Raw genomic sequence first — 24974 nt, 5'->3', positions numbered from 1 at the left:
TTATCATCTGGGTTACTGTATACAGGGTGTTCCAGTTATCTTGTCCACCCAAAATATCTCTAGAACAAGAACAGCTATTGGAAAACGACTTTAACCGGTACCAATGTAGGGCTGGGGCCGATGAATGTACATATTTGAAAATATTCTAAAAAAAAAGCATATGTGTTTTTTAACATAAACTTATGTTTTTTCAAATGGACCTCCTATATTTTTTCTTCAGCAATCCATAGCATGACAAAGCACATACACAATGGCGTTGATTGCATCGCAATATTCCCATTACATCCCGAGATATTGAGACGCGAATTTGACGCTTGAAACACCCGACATGCGCTGCTAGCGCACGTCCTGAGGTTCAGGCGTGAACCCCATGCTGCCGGTAATCGCGATGTGATTGACATGTGTAATCACATCTCCATACTTATCAAGAGGTCCGAAACGAATAATACGGTCTACTGCCATCAACTCTCATAAGCACATAATGGTTTCCCTCTTGCACGTTTTACGTATCTACGTACACAATATGAACCAATACCGATCAGTGTACACTCATCAGGTTGTCTTATTTATCCTGCACACCCAAAATAAGGTTTATCTAATGTGTTACATGACCCATTGTGCCTGTCGCGCAGGGCCTGGCTCTACCTAGTCAAGTGTCCAACGTAGTTCCCACTACTGCCACAGTTACCACTTCGTCTTGTTTATGATTTGCGAGCCATACAAACTGCTGTACTTCACCACCCTCCTAGCATCCCATTGTTGTTGCTTTGGCGTGCAGTACACCGCTTGCCAGTGTAGTCGTGCATCAGAGTAATCTAGTGACGGCACGGAGGTAGTACACATTGGGAATAAACGTTGTGTTGTGGGACTTGTACTGTACAGTATAATGTACACACATGAAAATATGGTAGAAATGCTGTTGATCTATGGAGAATGTACGTTGACGGGAAATACGTTATGAGATTGCTTGTTTGTTGATAGTACTGTTAGCGAACATTATGATTATTAAGTTAATATGTCTGTTTTCTACCCTTCTCTACATACCTGTACTGTACCCTGTTGTAGGTGGACGAAATGCTGTTCAGGCAGAACGACTGTACAGAAGACGATTCCCTGACAAGCCATCGCCTTCGCGCCGGATGTTTGGTCGTCTCACATCTCGTCTACGTGAAACGGGAAGCTTAAATCCAAGACCTCGACATCGTCCTAGAACACGCACAGATGAACGTGCCGAAGTTGCTGTGCTCGCTACCATAGCTGTGAATCCTCAAATCAGCACACGTCAAATTGAACGTGAAGTTGGTGTGTCGAAATCAAGTGCACAGCGTATTCTTAAACGTCATAAATTTCATCCTTACCATGTTCATTTACACCAGGATCTTCATGGAAATGACTTCCGCAATAGGGTAACATGTTGTCGGTGGGCTCAGCAAAAACTTCTGACTAATCCAAATTTTTTTGCAGATGTTCTCTTTACCGACGAGGCATCATTCTCCAACAAAGGAATTGTCAATATGAGGAATATGCATTATTGGTCCGCAGACAATCCAAAATGGCTCCGTCAGGTAGAACATCAACGTCCGTGGAAAGTTAATGTTTGGTGTGGGATTATTGGAGATACCATTATCGGACCTTTCTTTATAAATGGCATCCAAAATGGCAGGAACCTTAAGTTCCCTGGTAGGTGGATTGGACGAGGTGGCCCAGTTAGGTGGCCTGCCCGATCTCCGGACCTTACACCGTTGGATTATTTTCTTTGGGGAGCAGTGAAGGAAGCTGTTTACCAACATGAACCAACAACGCCAGAGGACATGAAGCAACGCATTGTTGATGCTTGTACAGCCATCAAAGAGGAAACAGTAGCACGAAGTAGGGAATCCTTCATCCGCAGAGTGACCCTATGTATGCAAGCCAATGGGCATCACTTTGAGCATGAGATGTGAACGCTATGTTTAGTATGTAGTGCTGGTATCACACTGGAAGTTTCTACAAAGGGCCATTTTACCCAGTGATGATAAGAAACATTTGTTTGCAACAATTTGTCATTTAACACAATAGATAAACATAACATTGATAATTATGTGATAATAAAACTAATTGGTTAAACATGTTTTCATTCATCTTCTATGTTCTACCTGAACTTCCCAAATCAAAACATTTTTACCTAAACAACGGTAAAACCTTTAGTCCACTTGCTTGTTTCACTAAAACCATCAACATGAATTTTACTATTACGAGTGAATGATTAACTGTCACTTGCGCTAGATCTACAGTAAAGTAAAGTATTAACGTTGAACGGCATTACCTTTTTAGGAACGGATTAACGATAAGCGAAGTTGACTTTGTGACTAACGTTGCGGTACACAGATATGTTACAGAACCGCATCACCCCCAGCCTATGGGATAAATACCTGCTGGAATGTGCGACGTTAATGCAGGATGGCAGCAGACCGTATTATTCGTTTCGGACCTCTTGATAAGTATGGAAGTGTGATTACGCATGTCAATCACATTGCGATTACGGGCAGCATGGGGTTCACGCCTGAGCCTCAGGACGTGCGCTAGCAGCGCATGTCGGGTGTTTTAAGCGTCAACTTCGCGTCTTAACATCTCGGGATGTAATGGGAATATTGCGATGCAATCAGCGCCATTGTGTATGTGCTTTTGTCATGCTATGGACTGCTGAAGGAAAAATATAGGAGGTCCATTTAAAAAAACATAAGTTTGTGTTAAAAAACACATATGCTTTCGTTTTAGAATATTTCCAAACATGTACATTCATGGGCCCCAGCCCTACATTGATACCGGTTAAAGTCGTTTTCCAATAGCTGTAATTGTTCCAGAGATATTTTGGGTGGACAAGATAGCTGGGACACCCTGTATATATTGAAAATTGATACAAGGGTATCACCCCCACACTTAATGTAATCCAGTATAGTGTTAGGTTTCTTAGTGTTCTCATCTGCTGTTCCTTCATTCTGTATTGAGGAAAAGAGTACAACCTATTTGTAACTTTTAGGTACATACGAAACCATTGTAACGTCTATCTGATATCCAGAAACGGCCAAACCGATTTCTGTGTTCTCTTAAGGCAAATGCTCAGGTGGGATTTCTTTTCTATGCATTCTTAGGGTTTCTGCAATAATGATATTGTTTTTCAACAGATAGAAAGTATATCTGTTATCCATTCTCACATTTCTGCTTGTGCCTTGTATTGGCTAAGTTAATCTGCACACAAAATTACATGGTTCATTATAATCACAAAGTGGTTTGCTGTTTACCACACCATACTTCCAACAAAGAGGTGTAGATTGACTTACAATCGCACAGAGCGAATATTTTATGACATATTTGGAGTTTATTGTCAGAAACAGCAACGATCACCGAAAGCATCTAATTTCTCATCAGATCTAACAAATTCTCGAGGACATTCCTAATATATGGTAACCTATCGGTTTTACTTCTTATATCCCTAGTTTGTTTATCATCACATCTAATACACTTGAGAAACAATAAAGATTTCTTGTAACTTGTGTGAGATCACAAAACATTCCTGTTCTGTCATTTGACTTAAGTTCCGGTGCATTTGTGTGGTTTTCGTCTCTGAGGTCAATCAAGTAAAGATTGCCTAATACTTCAAAAATTTCATTTTGATCTGCCAACTAAGCACCCCTATCTCTAGAGTGGTATTCTTCTAGCCTTTTTCTGTGAATGTATACATTTTTAAAACCCACAATTTCATTTCTCAGATCAATACTAATGATTTTATGGAACGATTCAGTTTTCTCTTCAACACTTTGTTTTGCCATTTTAGAATCTGGAAAAGGTCTCGATAACACTTTTTGCTGGTACACACTATGTGTTTATGCATATCAGTTTACATCGATTTTGATTTTTTGTCACTCTGAGCAGTGGTTGTCTTCCTGCAGCGTTTTCAAATTGAAATTTGAATTATGGACGTCCTGTGGGTGGCACGACCAGCACCAATTTCCAGTCACTAACACGCTTCGTTAAAGTGGTGGGTGATAGTGAACTAAAGCTAGGAGACGGGACAGTCCATTGCTCATTCTACAGAAAATCTAACGGACGCACTATGAGACCCATATACCTTACACCCATCCAGTGTTTTGTGGTTGATTTCTACCGAGAGGTCAAATTTCGCAACTATTTCGTGCTGGAACTTACGAATTTGCTTTGTGATATTTAGATGTGAAGCTGTCTCAGAAGACAAAGTTTTGTATTTGGCCTTAATTTTATCATATCACGTTTCGGTGTCGTTGTAGACGATGAGCATTTGGAAAAACGACTTTCAACCATTAACTAATTTGACATTGGACCAAGACGAATGCCATTGACAGTTGAGTAGTTAATACCTTGACTTTGTATTTATTGGGTGATTGTCACATCGCTGTTGTTAAATTCGTTTCGAGTTCGTTCAACTTTTAATTTGTAGCGAAGTGTTCGGCATCTTTTGGATCTGCTATGCAGTCCTAATTTTGCAGTTCCTTCTTAATACTGATACTAAACTATGGCTGTTATTTCCCATCGCCCATTATCTTGCTTAGCGCCAGTTTACAGATGGGGAAATAGGAATAAATTTTCGATACCTTACAGACTAGCTGCTAATAGACCCTAGCAAAATTTTACTGTTAGCAAGTGCGTATCATATCGCTTACAAATGTACCCATCACAGTAGCACGTTTGTATAGCAGAAAACTAATTGTCAATTGTGAAACTGCTTCGACTCCACATCCTTCCTCATCAGGAACGTATCTCGCAATAGGGCAGACAGACTAGACTGTGTTTTGCGTGGGTGATTTGCAGTAGGTAAGGAACTTGTATATCAGCTTATTTTATAGTTGCCGCTACAAATCGTTCTGCTACAGCATTTTCATTCCTCCATCCAACATCATGTCACTGGCGTCACAAATTATACACTTCAGGTCTGTGTAATCCAGGGCAGAGATTGTTCTTAACATTTTCAAGAAGGATGATTGTGTCTTATTTAGCTTAAATTACCTGACATACTATCTCTCTCAAGTGAAACTACAACAGACAACAAATATTTCTTGACAGTCAGCTATTCCTATTTTCCTGAACAAATTTTAGTTTTCGTTGTGGTCTAACTTCTTAGCTATTATACTGATTAGAATTTTTGTTATGCTAAAGAGGAACAAGAACGCGAATTACTCTGCGGTGAACACTTTGTTGACCATGGATCTTACCTAATTTGCCAACTGCAGACTGTCACGCTAAACTGACAGTCCTTCTATAAACATAACATACGCTTTTGTCTTATAAGAGAATACAGGTGTCATGGATGAAGCAGAGCAGTGACATGTGACACAAAATCGTTGTCTAAGCCCGCCACAAGCACTTGCATTTGCAAAGGAATCGCCTTGAACGAAATTTCTGAAATTGTTTTCCGTTATCCAGATGGAATACCCCGACACTCCTAAGAGAGTTTTCTTTAATTTGTCGATTAACAGCAGTCGCCTGCTGCTTGAAAAAACTGACTCTTAACAGCAGAATTCTTTTAATCACCTAATGCACCGTCCAGGCGCAATGCTGCATCGATCGACCTCTTCGTGATACTGTTTTACGCAACGAGTAACAGGCAGATCTAAAAAGATAACATTCTAAATACATTCTTTCAAGCGTTACAAGGTGAAGCGAAAAGTTCACCCTACTACACAATGAACTGTTGTTCAAACAATAAAAAAAAGACGCCTGATAGACAGAGTGTCCCAGAAAGAATGACCCGATTTTAAACAGAATTATTTATTGGGAAGAAGGGATTGCACCAACATATTGCATACTAAATTACTCAGAAAATGCAGAAGTTTATAAAAATCGATCATAAATGTTCAATATGTCTTTCACTGGCTGCACATATGACATCAAGCTGATAGCCAAATTCATCCCAAACTGAGTGTAAGGTGTCTTCTGTCACTGAAGCTACAGAAGCTGATATTCTGGTTTTTAGTTCATCAATGTCACGAGGTAAGAGAGGAACGTAAACACATTGTTTAACATATCCCCACAGGAAGAAATCACATGGTGTTACATGAGGGGACCTAGGAGATCAAAAGTGTAAAGCCTCGTCTCGCAGACCTGTACGCCCTATCCAACACTGAGGCATGTTGACATTGAGGAAACTGCGCACATTGTTGTGCCAATGCGGTGATGGTCCATCTTACTGACAGATGAAATTGTCAGAGTCAAGTTGTGGGAATAACCAGTTCGGTAGCATTGCAAGATATGATTGTCCTGTTACGGTTTCTTCCTCAAAAAATAGGGTCCATAAACCTTGCTTTGCGAAGCAGCACAAAAAAATTCACTTTTGGTGAATCACGTTCGTGTTCAATTGTTTCATGAGGATTTTCGAGCCCCCATATAGGCATATTACGATGGTGAACCTTACAGCTAATATGGAAAGTTGCCTCATTGTTGAATATTAACCGTGACATAAAAGTGTTATCTTCCATGTCCTCTTGAACAGCATTACCAAAGTCGACTCGCTTCACTTTGTCAGTATCTGGAAGAGCTTGTACCGGCTGTAATCGGTATAGTTTGAGGGCTAAAGGACGCACTAACACACGCCACACTGTCATGCGCGGTAACGCAAGTTCTCGGCTAGCACGACGCGTAGACTTGCGGGGGCTCCGCTCAAAGGCTCGTCGGATTTGTTCCACTGTTTGTTCAGGAACGCGTGGCCGGCCAGGACTTTTACCTTTACAGAGGCACCCTATTTCTTCAAACTGTTTATGCCAGCGTCGAATGTTCTTTGGTGGTGGTGGTTTAGCACGAAATCTAATATAAATCGCCCGCTGAACTGCTATCACTAATTGAGTACGACTAAATTCAATAACACAATACGCCTTCTGTTGCGCGGACACCATATTGCGCTAGACTGTCTGCACGCTCCAGTCAGCACTCGTAGCGACATCTAGCAGATTTTTTCTGAAACTCTAGACCATGCCGATTACATCTAGTGCCGTTACAGCTACCTAGTGACATTTGTCTCGATATTATTATAAGTTAAATTCGGGTCATTCTTTTTGGGATACCCTGTATAATGGCTGTACTTGAAAAATGAGGGGTCAGTTAAAAACCATAGATATACACCAAAAGATTGGATACTGTGGCTCAGAAATTTTGTTTCTGTCTATTGATACCAATTTGATAATGAATTGTACCTACGATTGTAACTTCCGATAGACGATTCAGCGATTCAAAGAGCAAGACAGTATTTTTCAAATCTCATTTCAAGTTAATTTCTGTATCTTTCAGAAGTAGTATTAGGCTATCAAAATGGTTCAAATGGCTCTGAGCACTATGGGACTTCACATCTATGGTCATCAGTCCCCAAGAACTTAGAACTACTTAACCCTAACTAACCTAAGGACAGCACACAACACCCAGTCATCATGAGGCAGAGAAAACCCCTGACCCCGCCGGGAATCGAACCCGGGAACCCGGGCGCTGTAAGCGAGAACGCTACCGCACGACCACGAGCTGCGGATTATTAGGCTATACAATGAGAGCGTAAAGTAAAGAGGAATGTCATGAATGGCTGCGAGACCCCGAATGGCCGGTTCAGTCACCTAATTCGAACTATTTTTCCTATCTTCCCTGCTGTAGACACCTTTCCTTCGCGAAGTATAAGAGCTTTGTACGTGAGGTTGACTGTTAAGTCTAGGTGACGTGACGGGTGTGTGTAATGCAGTGTCATGTTCGTGTTGTAGATTATGTGAGAATGACAGGATGAAACCCGGTACTGACACACAGCCTTCTCCTCTCGAAGAGCACGAAAAGGACCGCCAAGCTTAACGTCCTAACCGACGGACCGATCGCCATCAGCAGCGTCTGGCATGGCCACACTTCACGAGACACTGTGGAGACGGCGCTTAAGTTCTGTGGTCTGACGGGAACTGATGTATCAGCCTCCATACAGCCGTTGAAAAACAATGAGATAAAACTACTTATGAGACCACTGAAAGGTGGCTCTAGAAGTGGGACCATTACGGAATACGGGGAGTAGCTCACAACTGGTTCTCCTCTTACTTCAGCAACAGGCAGCAAAAGGTCATTATTCACAGTGTTGATAATGGCTGTGATGTGGAGTCTGAGTGGGGTACTGTCAAGTGGGGGCGGGGGAGGGTGCCCCAGGGATCATTGTTAGGGCCATTCCTGTTATTAATATAAATGATATGCCCTCTAGTATTACGGGCAACTCTAAAATATTTCTGTTTGCTGATGACACTAGCTTGGTAGTAAAGGATGTTTTGTGCAGCATTGGCTCAGTTTCAAATAGTTCAGCACATGACCTCAGTTCATGGGTTGTAGAAAATAAACTAACGCTAAATCACAGTAAGACTCCGTTTTTACAGTTTCTTACACACAATTCAATAAAATCTGACATTTTAATTTCACAGAACGGGCATATGATTAGTGAAACTGAACAGTTCAAATTTCTAGGTGTTCAGATAGATAGTAAGCTGTCGTGGGAAGCCCACGTTCAGGATCTTGTTCAAAGACTTAATACTGCCATTTTTGCTATTCGAACAGTATCTGAAGTGAGTGATCGTTCAACACGAAAATTAGTCTACTTTGCTTATTTTCATTCGCTGTTGTCGTATGGTATTATATTTTGGGATAACTCTTCCCATTCTGAAAGGATATTTTTGGCTCAGAAACGGGCGGTTCGGGCAATAAGTGGTGTTAGTTCACGAACCTCTTGTCGACCTCTGTTCATGAGTCTGGGTATCTTGACATTGGTCGCTCTCGATACGTATATTCCTTATTGTCGTTTCATGTTACCAATATTAGTTTATTCCCAAGAATAAGCAACTTCCACTCGGGTAATACTCGGCAGAAATCAAACCTGCATTTGGATCGGACTTCCTTAACTCTTGTGCAAAAAGGTGTGCAGTTTACTGCTGCATCCATTTTCAATAAGCTGCCACTCGAATTCAAAAATCTTAGCATTAATCCACGCGCTTTCAAATCGAAACTGAAGAGTTTCCTCGTGGGTCACTCCTTCTATTCTATCGAGGAGTTCCTTGGAAAAAAGAAAAAAAAAAGCCACTGAAAATCTATCGAAGGGTGTTATCGAAGAATCAACTCTTCAGTCTCTCGTTTCGTACAAAGTTATGTCCCACCATTGAATACTAAAGAATTCTGCTAAACGAGACATTCTGCCCACTTGTTTTTCGTGCACGTTCATTTGTGTTCCCAGCTCATAAGTAGGTTTGTCACGCGGCTCACCGTGGTGACTCGGTTCCAAGAGTTTTGGGACGGCCGTCGGTGCAGAATAAGAACCAGCTGTCAGTGGGGTAGGGAGTGGGCTGAGATGGGACGGGGACAGCAAGCCAGCCGACACACAAAGGCAACTAGGTGACCGCGCGTTTCAACTTAGTGTTCCCCGAGTCCAGCGGAACGCAACAGCACACTAATTATGCTGTGCGTCAGAGGCAGCCAAGGCGTGCCGCACATCACGTGTGCAGGCTGTGCGGCTTGCTTGCGGGCCTAGGCCTGGCCTGTCTCGACTTTACTCTTCGAAATAGCGTGACATTTCATTGAGTACGGCAGTGTGGCATCTCTCGGTCGTCGCAACTCTTTTCAGTTCGGTACAATCTTGATGTCAGCGGTGTATACCCTTCGCTGTTTGTTCGTGATATGAAACAAGTTCACAGACACGTGGATGCTTGCACAGAAAGAGGCAGTCCAAAAATCTGTTGTCGGGAACCATAAAAATGAGTGAAAATGACAGAAGAGAAGGGTGAGAATTCTCTATGTACACCGATTAGGCAAAACATTATGACTACTGCGCACCGCGTGGATGAATGCCTCCCGGTGGTGTTGCAGGCACGTGAAGGAGTAAGAAAAAAATGTAAGCGGCAGAGACGCGAATGAGCAGTAATAATACGGAAGATATGGGTCGTATATTCGTAAAACCACTGATGTAAACAGTTTTGACGAATGACAAGTTGTTGTGGCGCTACGACTGGAAACGAGAATCTCTGAAACGGCGAAGCTGGGCGCATATTGGAGTACCACTATCGTGAACACCCATGGAAAGTGGGGAACGACAGAAAAAAAAGAGTAGGCCGTCTGGTACTGGACGTCCATGTCTCGTCACAAAACGCAGAGGTCGGAGTATCCCCCACTGTTTCATGCTGGATAGGCAGTGATCTGTGGCAGGTCTGATAACAGAGTGCAACGCTGGTGCAGTGACAAGTATTTCGGAGCGCACCGTTCAAATATCATTGTAGAATATGGTCTCCACATCACAAGTTCCTGTGTTCATCGAACGACATAGCCAGTTACGATTGTAGTGGGCACAGCATCACTGACGTTTCGCCGTGGATCAGTAGAAACTTGTCATTTGTCGAATGAATCGTATTTCGTGTTACACCAGGTCGACGGTTGGGTCCTTACAGGCGGTCATCCAGACGAATGCTTCAAATGGTTCCAATGGCTCTAAGCACTATGGGACTTAACATGTGAGGTCATTAATCCCCTAGAACTTAGAACTACTTAAACCTAACTAACCTAAGGACATCACACACATCCATGCCCCAGGCAGGATTCAAACCTGCGACCGTAGCAGCCACGTGGTTCCGGACTGAAGCACCTAGAAGCGCTCGGCCACAGCGGCCGGCCCCAGACGAATGGCTGCACGAAACGTGCACTGTGCCACAGATGTAAGCCAGTGAGGGCAGAACTATGCTATGGAGTACATTGAGTTGTTCTTCCATGGGATCTGTGGTGGCAATCGAAGGCATCATGACAGCAGTCAACTGCCTGAACATTACTGTGGTCCACCTTCATCGCTTCATGCATGTTCACCCTACGACGATGACATTTTCCATCAGAACTACTTTCCAAGTCAGAATAGTTTGAGGGGCATTATAGCGAACTCACACTGATGTATTGACCACAAAATATGCCTGATTTGGACCCAATGGAACACATATCGGGCACCAGCTGCGCGTTCATGAACCACCATCCTGTAATTTGCTGGAAATACTTGACCTGTGCGTACACATCTGCTACCAAATACTTCTGGAAGCTTGTCAAGGACTTCATACCAAGCAGAATCTCTGCTGTAGTGGATTTGAAAAGAGGAATAAGACGCTATTAAACAGACAGTTACAATGTTCTGGATCATCGGTGTGTATTATGCAGTCGCATGAGCGACGGATCCAGAAAATTTGCTATGAAGCGACATAACTACATCATGCAGAGATAATTTAAAGATTTAGAAGAAAGAGAAAAAACTTACAAAGACTGGTAGACGGGATTCTTTGTTCTATACATCAAGAGGAACTTTGTGCTAAATATGCAGGTATGGAGAAATTGAAGAAACTGGTGGCACGAATAGTAAGTTATCTGAAGTCGCAAACATCATTCCACTGTTAGCTAAATAGGTTTCGATGGAAGTGAACGAAGAGGTTGGAAACTTTAAACATTAGTGCAAAGTACGTTTGTAACGTCAAAGAGCAGGCCTGCAACGATTTTTCGATTTAAATTTCGCTGTTGTTGGATTTATGAAGGAAAAAGGAGTGCAGGAACTAAAATTAGAACATCGGTAATGGATTGCAGATCTCCCATTTTAAGTAGCTTTGATGCACACTGTCCATAGTAAGAGAATGAAAGGTGAGAAATAACTTTCTAATCTGGTGAGGATGTGTTTAAAAAGAAAATCGCGTTATAAAAGGGACACGGTGTGACAGACACAGTCCAGTTTCCTAAGCTCACAGGCATTAAAGAAAACGTGAAGTTCGAAGAACTCTTTGTCGCCTTGAATGAATTATAAGAATGATTTCCTAAGCAGTTTTTAAGAGACTGCCCATATTACATGTTTTCGAGCTGTTTTTGACACCGTTTGCCGTTTCAGTTGAAAGCACCCCTGTACATGTACATATACAGCCAATTGATCTAAGAGGTAATTCCCATTTTAAAGTCAAATCCCTTCAACGTCAAAAAGTGCCTATGACGTCTACACAGCTTTCCTCACGTAGAGTTTCCACGTCTTCATGATGAGGTTGCAAAGGTGTTAGAATATTTCGACCAACACATACGTGTGGAAGACAATTTTTCAGTTACGAAACTAAGTCACAATTTCGCGGCAACCTGAGTGTGAAAATCAGTGAAATTGTCTGCATCTGTCTGTACGCCGATAGGCTCTACCGGATAACAGCTGTAATATGTCTTCAGCGTGCCGAAAGTAATTAAATGATACCGAAAATTGCTTTCTTTTTTATCTATGTCTTAGGGAAATTTGACATATGAAACCAAGTTTTATGCTATGTGACTGCATAGCCATTTAAATGTGGCGCGTTCTCTGTTTCCCCCTCTTCCACCTCCACGTGCTCAGGCAACGAGGCGTCGCGGTAGTGGAAATATGCCAGCCATGTTGACCGCTATGGCACTCAACCATTGCATGGCTCACGAGTCAACTTCTTGGTCACCCCTGTTGTACACCGTGAGTGACGGAAAGCCAGCGCTATCCACTACTTATACCTATGGTGGTTACCAAGTGCAGTGGAAAATTGTTTATCCAGGCTGGATGGAACAGCGAGTCGTCCAGATTGTTAGAAATACTGATAATACGAAAATTCACATTAAAAAAATTAATCAATCAGATGCAATAAACATACGTTAGTTTTTCACCTAAACACACAGATTACACAGGACGGTGCAAAATAAACGCATGAATTTGAGATGCGAAGTAGCAGAGTAGCAGCCAGCTACTCTGTTGATTAGAGCATCCACTTTCAGTAACAGTGGCGTAGTGAGTCGTTAAGCATCGTGTTTTTACTTGTGAACATTATTTGAAAATTAATGAATGTGTTATCACTGTTAACCGGCTTTTCTCTACCCAATTCAATATTGTGCGTAATGTTTCGGTACCTGACAGCAACACGATGCTTCGTTGGGTTAACTCTTTTTGCACAACTGGGTCAGTTATGAAGGTCTAGAAAATGTCGACAGAATAAGAGCGTCTGCTCTTCGCATACTCGATAAAGCAGCGTGCTCCGAATTAGGGGCATGTCTCGTCACCCGCTGAACTGTGAGTTACAACTCCATCATTATAAAATTATGATGTACAGAAATTTCACGGGCGTAATTTTAATGAACAGCTGCTGTTTTGTAAGAGAATACTTGATGTTTTTTCTACTAATGATGTTTTGTTAATGATGAGCGATGAAGTTCACTGTCACTTGAACGGTTTTGTAAATAAGCAAAACAGTCACTATTTTTTATTTTTATTTTATTTTTTTATTTTTTTAAGAAGGCGGCCTGGCTATAACTGTTAACTTAGAATGTGATGTTATAATGCTACTCAACTTTTTGCAGCCGCAACTTGAGGCTTTAGGGATCAATATGGCAGAAACGTGGTTCGAACAACATGGAGCCACAGCCCACACGGCTAACGCTTCCATAGCAGTTATTCGAGAAATGTTTCCCCAGTACCGGATCGGCATTTCGGCAATTTCCATTATCCTGCACACTCTGCAGATCTGTCGATTTACTACTTCTTCTTTACCAATTCTTCTTTACTTCTTCTTCTTTAATACTTCTCCTTTTTTATTCAAGACAACCGGTTCCAACGGTCTTAGCTCTCATCTTCAGCTCTTAAACATATTTTATAGTAGAACATGTTCATTTTATTCTGCACCTCATGCACAAGATGTCAAATGGATGAAACTCAGCACATTATAAATATTTGTCATCGCTAAAATATTTAAAATATGTAGCGATGCCAAACGTTTATAACGTGCCGAGTTTTATCAACTTGACATTTTGTGCATGGGGTTTAGGGTAAAATGAACATATTTTACTACAAAAAATGTTGGCGATCTGAAGATAACAGCTAAGACTGTTGAAACCGGTTGTCTGTAATTTTAAAAAAATCTTGTGCTATCTTGGTTTTTCAATGGTTTTTAACAATTAAAACAGATCGCCTCTCAATACTCTCATAATGAGAAAACTGAATGATATATGCGTCGTAAAAATTCGCAGGAGCTACAGGTGGTGACATGTTCGTCTTCCTGTTCTGCAAACTTCTAAATGTGCATTCTATTACTATCCTATAAGCAGCTGCCTGTTTCTCTTGCAGTAAAAGGACTCAATTACCCGATGTCAAGAAGGAAACACAGCGTAATAACTAGGCTATTCTAGGACAATCTATTCTTCAGAATCTTTGTTTCACAATGTCGCTACTGTTTGTTACATGTGCCATGAATCTACTAGCGTCTATATTAAGTATATTCAAAAGTACACGATGCAGTTCTTGTTACAATGAGAAGAGTAACACATGACATTTAGGATTATGGTAATTGACGCACGTATGATAAACCAACTATGTTACTACGCAACGTATGCCAACTTGTGCCACGATCTCATTTGATATCCAACTGTAGCGAAACTGATCCAAAAAATTATTCGCAAAGTCTGCTTCATTAATTATGACAGGTATTTTGTTATTTGTCAAGCGTATCGAGAATATTGCAAGTCATGCTGTGTTAAAATTATGGTACCCAAATTACGTGGCCTGTACACAAAATCTTAAAAATCCAAAGGAATAAATACGTTTGGTGCACCTCTCGTATGAAAAAAATGAGTTTACGTTTGATATAACTGTCACTGAAATACGTCTACCCTTAGTTCGCTTTAAAGCCACGTAAAGTCTTTAGCAGGAGAGCCACAAGCCGTCTGTCAGGGCAATGGCGGCTTAAATTGCGTTAAAAAAATTTTAATTTCTGTGGAAGCAGTTAAGGAGCTAGTGGGCGCAATGCTGATGCGACAGCATGTTTCCTATTCGTATAGACCTGCACCGGCTCACGGTCCTGTGGTACAGATTTGCCTTCCTCTGTCCTTCGGACTCTCTTACTCAGCCAGATACAGGGAGTTCTGGGGTTTAGAGTAGCCTTTGAACCACGACGATCTTCGTTATTTCTCACTTTCACAAACGTCTTAAGAAGTGAGACAAATAATAACTGAGCGATAAAAATAGTACGACTGCATAGTAGCAAGCTATAACAGGAATTTTCTGTTTTTCTTTTTCCTTTTTCTGTTCCTACGCTTCAAATTACCTCTAAGTTCGTAGCTTCTGTCTTAAGATTTGTCTTCTTAATTCTGTGTTCTACATACCTATTTTCCGTGGACTTTTCTCCGAGCAATATTTGCTCATTTGTTTTCAAGTCACCAATACCTGTTATATTTCAGGATTTAGGGCCATCGCATTCAGATACAAAAAGCTCTTCTTAGAACAGTTGAGAATCAGCAGTGGGGTGATGATTTATAGCCCTCCTACCGCTCCGGCTAATTAGGCTTTTCTATATGTGCGTGTACCTAAAGTCCCTCATCTGTGGGGAAAAGGCATCTACTCCGAAGAATAATGCAAAACAGAGAGAAGTAGATGAAGTTAAGATAACCGAATCGCTACTGCTCAGTATTTTGGCTATGACGATCAGAAGCAAAGTTCGGTTAATGTATATATTTTTAATTACGTAAACTAGTTTATTAATTAATAGTAGTTAGTGGAAAATTTGGAAGAAAGGTTTTCAAAGTATGTCATTGATGAAATAACCAACGGTCGCCAATTCCTCACTGGAACAAGAATAATTAAAGTGAAATTGAACTTTATACTCGTAAGCAATCTTATGTAGTTATTGGCGTCATGACGTAGGAACAGTACGTAACGCACACTGTCAAGTACTTCGCACCACACATGTCACAGTAGTCAGGTAATAATCAAATAACAAACACGTACAACATATATTAATTTTCAAAGATCAATTAAGGTAAGATTGTTTACCGGCTGTGGGCAGAAACGTTTTGTTACGTTACTCACCATAATACTGACTGTCATAATTGTAGCATGCAAAAAGATTGTTTGAATTTAGCAGTTACTTTGGTATTTCTTTGTCCAAAAGTTGGAAAAATTATGTTTTGATAATCTAATGAATTAATGTTCACTTCATTTTCAGTTGATTTTCTGATTATCTTGGTTCATCCAAAGGGATAGGATGTATAATACTTGGATGTAAGACTTAGGAAAATTATTTATGTGACAATATTCACGAAAAAAATGTTATTCAAGGAATAAAATTTCAACTACGCTGGTCAGTCTATTACACTTCTAGTTACAAAAAGTCTAGATCTTACTTCACTTCATGATGCCGTTGGCTTGTCGAGTGGCTTAAATTAGATGTAAAATAGGGTACAGGTTGATCTTGCCATACTGTAGTCAATAACAAGGGCCCACACTACTCTTGATGTTATGTGAATTACTCTTGCTGCATTTGTACTGCGCCCAATAAAAGCCATGGCTTGCCTATATTAATCATCCACCAAACAATCAGTTCAATTTTCACTGCTCCGCACTTCGGAAACAGACATTTTGTCACCGCACATTTGCATAGCCACACCGACGAATACACCAACCAACGACACCAATCCTCTCCTCGCGACTCCCAACTGCTACTACCTTTGGCACGGCCGCACGCCTAGCAATAATGCATTTACAGTTTGTTACACTCTTTGACAATAGCTTTTCCCTGTCTAGGGCAGCGAGTCTCTTACTTACAAAATGTTAATATTCCATGCATATACTGTTTTGTAAATAATAAATAGCATTTGTAACTTGACAACATACACTATTGGCCATTAAAATTGCTACACCAAGAAGAAATGCAGATGATAAACGGGTATTCATTGCACAAATATATTATACTAGAACTGACATGTGATTACATTATCACGCAATTTGGGAGCATATATCCTGAGAAATCAGTACACAGAACAACCACCTCTGGCCGTAAAAACAGCCTTGATACGCCTGGGCAATGAGTCAAACAGAGCTTGGATGGCGTGTACAGGTACAGCTACCTATGCACCTTCAACGCGATACCACATTTCATCAACAGTAGTGACTGGCTTATTGTGACGAGCCAGTTGCTCGGCCACCATTGACCAGACGTTTTCAATTGTTGAGAGATCTGGAGAATGTGCTGGCCAGGGCAGCAGGATCTGCAACATGCGGTCGTGCATTATCCAGCTCAAATGTAGGGTTTCGCAGTGATCGATTGAAAGGTAGAGCCACGGGTCATCACACATTTGAAATGTAACGTCCACTGTTCAAAGTGCCGTCAATGCGAACAAGAGGTGACCGAGACAGGTAATCAATGGCACCCCATACCACCACGCCGGGTGATACACCAGTATGGCGATGATGAATACCTGCTTCCAATGTGCGTTCACCGCGATGACGCCAAACACGGATGCGACCATCATGATGCTGTAAACAGAACCTGGGCTCTTGCGTAAAAATGACGTTTTGCCATTCGTACACCCAGGTTCGTCGTTGAGTACACCATCGCAGGCGCTCCTGTCTGTGATGCAGCGTCAAGGGTAACCGCAGCCATGGTCTCCGAGCTGATAGTCCATGCTGCTGCAAACTTCGTCGAACTGTTCGTGCAGATGGTTGTTGTCTTGCAAACGTCCCCATCTGTTGTCTCAGGGATCGAGTCGTGGCTGCACAATCCGTTACAGACACGCGCATAAGATGGCTGTCATCTCGACTGCTAGTGATACGAGGCCGTTGGGATCCAGCACGGCGTTCCGTATTGCCCTCCTGAACCCACCGATTCCATATTTTGCTAACAGTCATTGAGTCTCGACCAACGCGAACAGCAATGTCGCGATACTACAAACCGCAATCGCGATCGGCTACAGTACGACTTTTATCAAAGTCGGGAACGTGATGGTACGCGTTTCTCCTCCTTACACGAGGCATCACAACAACGTTTCACCAGGCAACGCCGGTCAACTGCTGTTTGTGTATGAGAAATCGCTTGGAAACTTTCCTCATGTCAGCACGTTGTAGGTGTCACCACCAGCGCCACCCTTGTGGGAATGCTCTGAAAAGCTAATCATTTGCATATCGCAGCATCTTCTTCCTGTCGGTTAAATTTCGCGTCTGTAGAACGTCATCTTCGTGGTGTAGCAATTTTAATGGTCAGTAGTGTATTTACAAGAATCATATTCAGGAAAACTAATAAAGCAAACTTTGCAAAACACATAGAAATTGTATGATTATCCACGGAGTTGTAGTGTTACACACTTAATGTGGTGCCAGGTACCAGTGACAGACGCGTATCGTAAGAAAGGCCGTCTAAATTGTGGTTCATCTCCTCGATTGACTGCTGTATTCGGAAGTAACCACCAAAATGATTATCTTCCGTTATACATATTAGAAGAACTAAACGATGAATTTACTTGAATTTAGTATAAAAGCACCTCTCAACAGTAGGCAAAGCACCTCGGAGATCTTCGGGTTGCGCGGGCGTGCTGGGTCGGCTATGAGACCTGAGCTCGATTGGCAGTTGTTGTCTGCCGCGATCGCTACTGTTGTACTTAATAACGAACTTCTAGTTTTTGGACATGCAAGTGAGAGGTAGTTTCACAGTAATTACCGAATCACGCAGTTCAATGTTTTGTTTATTCTTTGTGCGAGTATGAAGAATGGAAATTATTTGTGGTTCGTAAATTGGACTATAATTGTGATGTTTCTCGTATTTTGTTAGTAAAAAGCGAGTTATATCCCGTTTAAACAAACCAATTCAAAATTTAGATATTATTTTATACACTACCAGCTCCTCTCTAACTGTTGGTTATGGTCTCAAGACAACGGATTCACGACGTATGTGCTGTTTCCTGCTCAGGAAACAGCAACTAGCAAGACTGCAGGTTGCTGAATGTTATTCAGAGCTTACGCATTACACTGAGGGCAGTGGAAGTAACTAGCGTCTTAGTACAAGTGCGATCAGTGACACGTCATCTGTGGTAACACAGAGGAGGTATGAAGCAAGGAAATTTGTGAAGGATGGGTTTATCAAATGTTCTAAGGTGTGTAGATTCCATGGGGGGACCAAACTGCTGAGGTGATCGATCGCTAGACTTACACACTACTTAAACTAACTTATGCTAAGAACAGTATACACAGCCATGCCCATCTCCGGGAGAGGACTGGAACCTCCGGCAGGAGGGGCCGACCAATCCGTGACATGGCGCCTCTAACCGCACAGCCACTCCGCTCGGCGTTTATCATACGTAAGTCACACTCACGAAATTCTCTCTATCTCTCTCTCTCTCTCTCTCTCTCTCTCTCTCTCTCTGTCACTTTCCGCATCTCTACACAAACATGATATAGCCTTACAGTATCTGAAACACTTGACAGGAAAATCCATCACAAATGTGATGTTAAAAACTGCTCTTAAGTGTTTTCCGGACGTTACTATCTCAACTTGATTTTTAATCGGACAGTTAAATTCGAAACGGAGTGCTAGGTATCTTTGGTTGTGTTGTTGACTGCGGCGTAACTGATAAGACTGCTTAATTCTAAGAGACAGATACTTAGTTGGTGCTTGTTCTTTCACAGGGCCAGTAACTACAGAACGACATGGACTTCAGGGCTTTGATTCTTTCCGCCATAAGTGTGCATTTATGTTTGGTACCTGCTTCCGTATATGTAAGTTCATTAACGCACGTTCTATATTTCCTTAGACAACGCTGTTTATAATCTGCATTTACGACTGTTCAGATGACGTCAGTTAACTTACTTACTGTTGTATTCGTACTGCAGTGTTCAGGAAAATGGAACTGATATTCCTCGTACAGTTAGAGTTTAGCTAAGTATGTAGGTAGTTAAGCAAAATCTATATATTCCTTGGTTTTCGATACACAAAGCTCCTATTTCCTGGTAATCGGACGGCAGTTATGCAGTTTTCTTCTTAGAGGCTGGTCATATAATATTTCGATTCCATGCAAAAGGCGTGTATCATGTAGATTAGACAAAAATTTAATGTATCTAAAGACTGGTATTATACTGCGGCTGAGGTAGAACACCTTGAAAGAGTAAGTTTTGAGCGCAGCAGTTCATCGAGGAGGTGGGCGAACGGCGGAAAAACAGGACTATAATGGAATGGTGGGAGCTGAAGTGTGGTTATATAGAATAATGCTAAAAATAAACTAGATTGTGGAGTGCATAGACATAAAAATTAAATCGAAACATATACAAAAAAAGGAAGGAATTCATTTAACAGAAATGACCATACATCTAACGGCTAGCTTAGTCAAAGCGAAAACTTCATTCAGAAGAACACTTACAATTTGAAGAAAATTTTTGATAGACGAAGACAGTATCTGTGGTATGACATAGGTTAATCTTCATTTAACAAGTTCTTTGAAATATTATTTTACACGTTAACAATTTGACTATATTAGTGAGTAGGAATATTACGTCTGTGTAGAGTACACCTCAATATGCGTCGGCCATGATAGATTGTTAGAGAGCTGTGATGGCAACCCATGATGATTCGTCACACACATTTTCATTAGCTGCATATAATTCACTTTTATTGTTCACAGGTGATCCTATGAAGTGGTAATTAACGATTAACCGTTTCATTCGTTCTTATTACCAATCCTTAGTCCAGATAACCAGACCAGCTTCCTGCTCCATTTCTGAAGTTTTTCTTTTTTCGTTACAGGCACAGGAATACGTAACGGTGAACATACAAGAGGGTACCTTGAGAGGTGAACTGTCTCAAACATACACCGGCAACCCCATATATCGGTTTCAGGGGATCCCGTATGCGGAGCCTCCTGTTGGCGACCTCAGATTTCAGGCAAGTACCGATTTTTTTTGTTGTTATTGTGCCTCTCATTATGGAAATTAGTGGTTTTCAAAAAAAGTGTATCACGGTGTGTTATATTTAGAGAAGACGTCAGACGTCAGCACCAGTCCTGTATGACTGTTTTCAAAAGCACTGGATGCGTAACAGGAACCGCTGCATAGGAGGCCTGTAGATTTCAGTTTTGGCAACTCTCGGCGGACTATGTCGTTTCTGTTAGAAAAGGAGGTCAACATTGTTTTATCACTGATGCTCTTTTCGAGAGGACCGTCGTTTTCAGGAGTGGTTTAGGTCACATACATCCACAAAATTTCGTACTATTTCCTTTGTTGTTTGTTCTACTTGTCAGTTAATATCTTTTGCACTAATGGGGAACAGATCTTCTGAATATCGAACCTTTTTTGAATGACAGTGTTAAGACTATTCCTGTTGATCCTCAATTCCTCTGATACTCGTCTCAGAGCAGTAATTTATTCTGGAACAGGATTTGTCGCGCTCGTCCCATGTTGTCTGTTGCTATGCTTCTTAATGGTAGACCTGAACGTTATCTATCTTTAGTGATATCATTTCGGCCTCGAAAACATTTGAGTCACTCATCACATTTTATGTCACGGTTTCTGAAGTCGTAATTAGTACTAGTGCTTCGTGAACATTTCTGGAACACACTAAGCAATGATAGTTCTTGGACGGGTTATTCTCTCACAATATCCATCAATCCATGATGCTCAGGAAAGTCCTGAACGCAGTCAATCCATGATGCTCAGGAAAGTCCTGAACGCAGAGTTTTTTTTTTTTTTTTTTTTTAATGTTGCTGCCGTAGCCCGATGTTGCTATAGACTTTAGAAGCATACGCTCAGATCAGATATGAAGCGGAATTTTCGGTCATCCGTTTCTTGGTAAGCGAGCAGCTGCGTACAGGAGTCAAACAGCGCGATATTTCAGACGTTACAGAATGTCTTGGACAGTTGGCTAAGAATGTAGATACTGAGATGATAGGAGAAATGAGACTCTGGGTTGCCTTACTGGTCTGCCTTTTTTTCTCTTATTCTCTTATGAGAACATAGGTGAGGATTAGTAGACGTCCCATGTCCCAGTTAATTAGCAGAATAAATGGCGATCCAGGCCTACAACATAGTTACTAAAAAGAACAAGGGAGGACTGGGTACAACGTCCGGTCGACTCGGAGGTCATTAGAGACGGAGCACAAGCTCGGATTGTGTCAAGGATGGGAAAGGAAACCGGCGGGCGTCCCCTTCAAAGGAACCATCCCGGCATTTGCCTAGAGCGATTTAGGGAAATCACGAAAAACCTAAATATCAATGGCCGTATGCGGGTTTGAACCGTCATCCTCCCGAATGCGAGTCCAGTGCGTCACCTATCTCGGTCTTAGTTAAAAAGTCGGGTTTACACAGCAAGTACTACAGACCACGAACCGTGGAGGTTCCAGATGCTATTGTTGTACTCGAAGCCTTTAGTTTCGATTACGTCACAACGAAGGTGACATACGGACACGGATATATGTAGACAAACGCAGGATCGAAGCCAACATTCCTAGCCTAGAGGTACGTGCAGGCAAGTTTTGAAAATCCTCCTTAGTTGACAAAGTTAATTGAGTCTCTCTGCTCACTTTCATAGTATTTGCTGTAGGCTCGTACACCCGACGTAGCTGTCGCTGGATCTCTCGAACTTCCCAGAACTTTGTATCTGAGGGCTTCCATATACAGCGTTTGAAGCTGTTTGCTCATAAACGATACGCAACTGGGTCGCCTCTTACCTCCAATTCGTAATCGGTGCGCAAGACATCAGCTGTTTCTCCATGCGTATGGCTTCTTATTGGACTGGCGAAAACGGCTTTCACTGTGAGCCTCCACCTAAGATACAGGACTTACAGCTAATATTCATACTTGGGTAATATTTTCTTTTTTCCGGCAACCTTTCATGATTCGGTCATTACACCACATTTCAGTAATAATCTTCTTCAAACTAACCATAAAGCTAACAGATAATGTTCAACAGCACAAAACAAGACTTGAAAAATACTCTTGAATCTTTGAGCTCTATGAAGGCTGATTCATGTCTGGGGCATATTTAAAAAGTGCGATAATGACTTTCCTGAGCATAACTGAGTGACGATCAGTAAATGATCGCATTCGTGTGTAGGCACTTTTTGTATTTATTTCGAAATGTAGAAGACTTGTTCAAGACAAATGTATCAAGTACCTCCATTCCAACGGAACAGGTACTTGTTGCTCCCATCTGATACCAAATAAGCATTTATCAAAGCGTCGTTATTACCTGCAACTTATTTAGCATTTGTTGTGTTGGACAATCACCAATATATTAAAAAATGCAAATGAAGAACACTAATGGGCCAGCACATCGGGACTGCCTTCTTAAAATCATTTGGTAAACATTTGGAACGCAACACACAGTGACTCTGAGTGACGGATTCGATAACTCCGTGGCAGATTTCGGGAGGTACGTAGCACCATATATGTACGTAAAGGGCACGCCGCTCGCGAGAATTACGGACCGATGGTTTTTGGGATAGGAGCTAGCACCCGATAGCGTCTCCGACGTGTTCAGACAAGGTGCAGTCCGTGGACAGGACATTACTGTGAGTTGACTATCAAGTTCTCCAAACCACTGTAGCACGATTCGGGCCTTGCGCCACGGACAGTTATCTAACCAGAATATCCTATCATCATCGGGGACTGCAGGACTGCAGGTGATCCGTAATATAGTTCGTGTAGTCCACAGCTGCCAAGCTGCCTTCGACTACTACCACAGGTCCCACAGAAGCCCAGGTGAGTCTCTCTCATAGCATAATACTGCCTCCATTGGCCTGCGTTCGTGGCGCAGTTCATGTTTCGAGAAGCCGGTCTGGATGCCTGTGTATCCGAAAACGACGATCGACCTGGTGTAACGATAAGCGTGATTCATCCCACCAGGCGACACGTTTCCATTGATTATCGTCCAGTATCGATGATTCCGTGCACACTGAACTCGTAACTGACAATGTTGTAGATCAACTTGGGAAACGTAGGAGTCATCTGCTGGAGAATCTCATTCCAGACCATGTGCGCTGAACGAAATGCTGTGAAACACTTGCGCCTGTACCAGCATTGTTCACTGTCGTTAGATCTGCTTCAGATCAAGACCTATTCTCCTTTACAGAGCGGGAAAGCTTCTGACCACCATGTTGTGTGATGTGGCTAACACTTTGGTGGCACCGGCTTTCAACCACATGTATCTCTCACGTTGCGGACCGTTTCGTTGTTTATATAACTTCCTGACCACTTCATGGGCCTGTAACGCTACCAGGTGGCATTCAGTGTGGCGGCAGGGATGGTCTAAACCGACCGTTTAAAATCTATACCGATATTTTAATTTTGAATAACCGATATTTTTTGGTGTTTGTTTGGCCTCGATTATAACAGGATATTTTCCGATTTTTACTAATAACCCGGTAAAAGGACCGGTATGTCACTATGCCACAGAAATAGTGTTAAAATTTTTCGTTTCTAAACCATTTTTTTTAAAAAACAAGTTACATTTATTCCTAAAATTTCCATTGCTTTGAAATCTTGAATTATTGTAGAAACTGGGAAACTCGATCAGCATTGTTCTAATAACAAGCCTACAGTTAGAAACTGGAAACAGACACGTGACGTAAGTATCGGTACAGCATTGCAGAGACAATAACGTACCTAATATGTAGCAAGCAGTCGCCAAATCATGTTTTATTTATTCACGTTTGTAAATCGATTTCAACTGATTAACAGCCGTCATCGGTGCTTTCAACCAATATGTGCCCTAAGTAGTAATACTGTCTTAAGCAGAGGTCAAACATAAAGTCGCTGCACGACTTGGGAAAGACATGGAGCCCACCATTCATAAATAACGTACCTGTTGTTGTGTTGCGTGGACTATTAGGCGGTGCGCATGCAAGTGCAGTATGCAGCAAAACTTACCTCACCTGGTCTATGGGATAGTTTCTCGTTGTTGTCCTCGGACTTCAGTTTCATAGAGAAATGGTAAGGTCCTTTTTTAAAAGTATTTCACAAAGTGCAGTGGCAGTGAAGCACGATACTCTGTTTGCTTTAAAAGAGTAAGACAGGAAGACGCACAACAAACTTGCAACATAACGTTAGGAGAAAACGTCCATACTGTTCCTTATAAGATAAGGTTAATTTTATTAATGTACCTATACTGTTATTGACGTGCAGTAAACTCTGGGTAATAACTGAACCCTTAATTTGG

At 41.7% G+C, this 24974-nt stretch overlaps 1 protein-coding gene across 1 annotated transcript in view; it reads left to right on the top strand.

The window, feature by feature from the left end:
- Nucleotides 1-24974, top strand: part of LOC126456065 (venom carboxylesterase-6-like) — a 68480-nt gene that overhangs the window by 4911 nt on the left and 38595 nt on the right. Inside the window, exon 2 of the mRNA XM_050091819.1 lies at nucleotides 20568-20705. Coding sequence (XP_049947776.1) covers nucleotides 20568-20705 — 138 coding nt within the window. The remainder of the gene's footprint in view (nucleotides 1-20567; nucleotides 20706-24974) is intronic.

The sequence above is a fragment of the Schistocerca serialis genome, chromosome 2 (genome assembly GCF_023864345.2).
Source record: "Schistocerca serialis cubense isolate TAMUIC-IGC-003099 chromosome 2, iqSchSeri2.2, whole genome shotgun sequence".
In the NCBI taxonomy this organism is placed as follows: domain Eukaryota; kingdom Metazoa; phylum Arthropoda; class Insecta; order Orthoptera; family Acrididae; genus Schistocerca; species Schistocerca serialis.
This window is presented reverse-complemented; position numbering and strand designations above follow the sequence as displayed.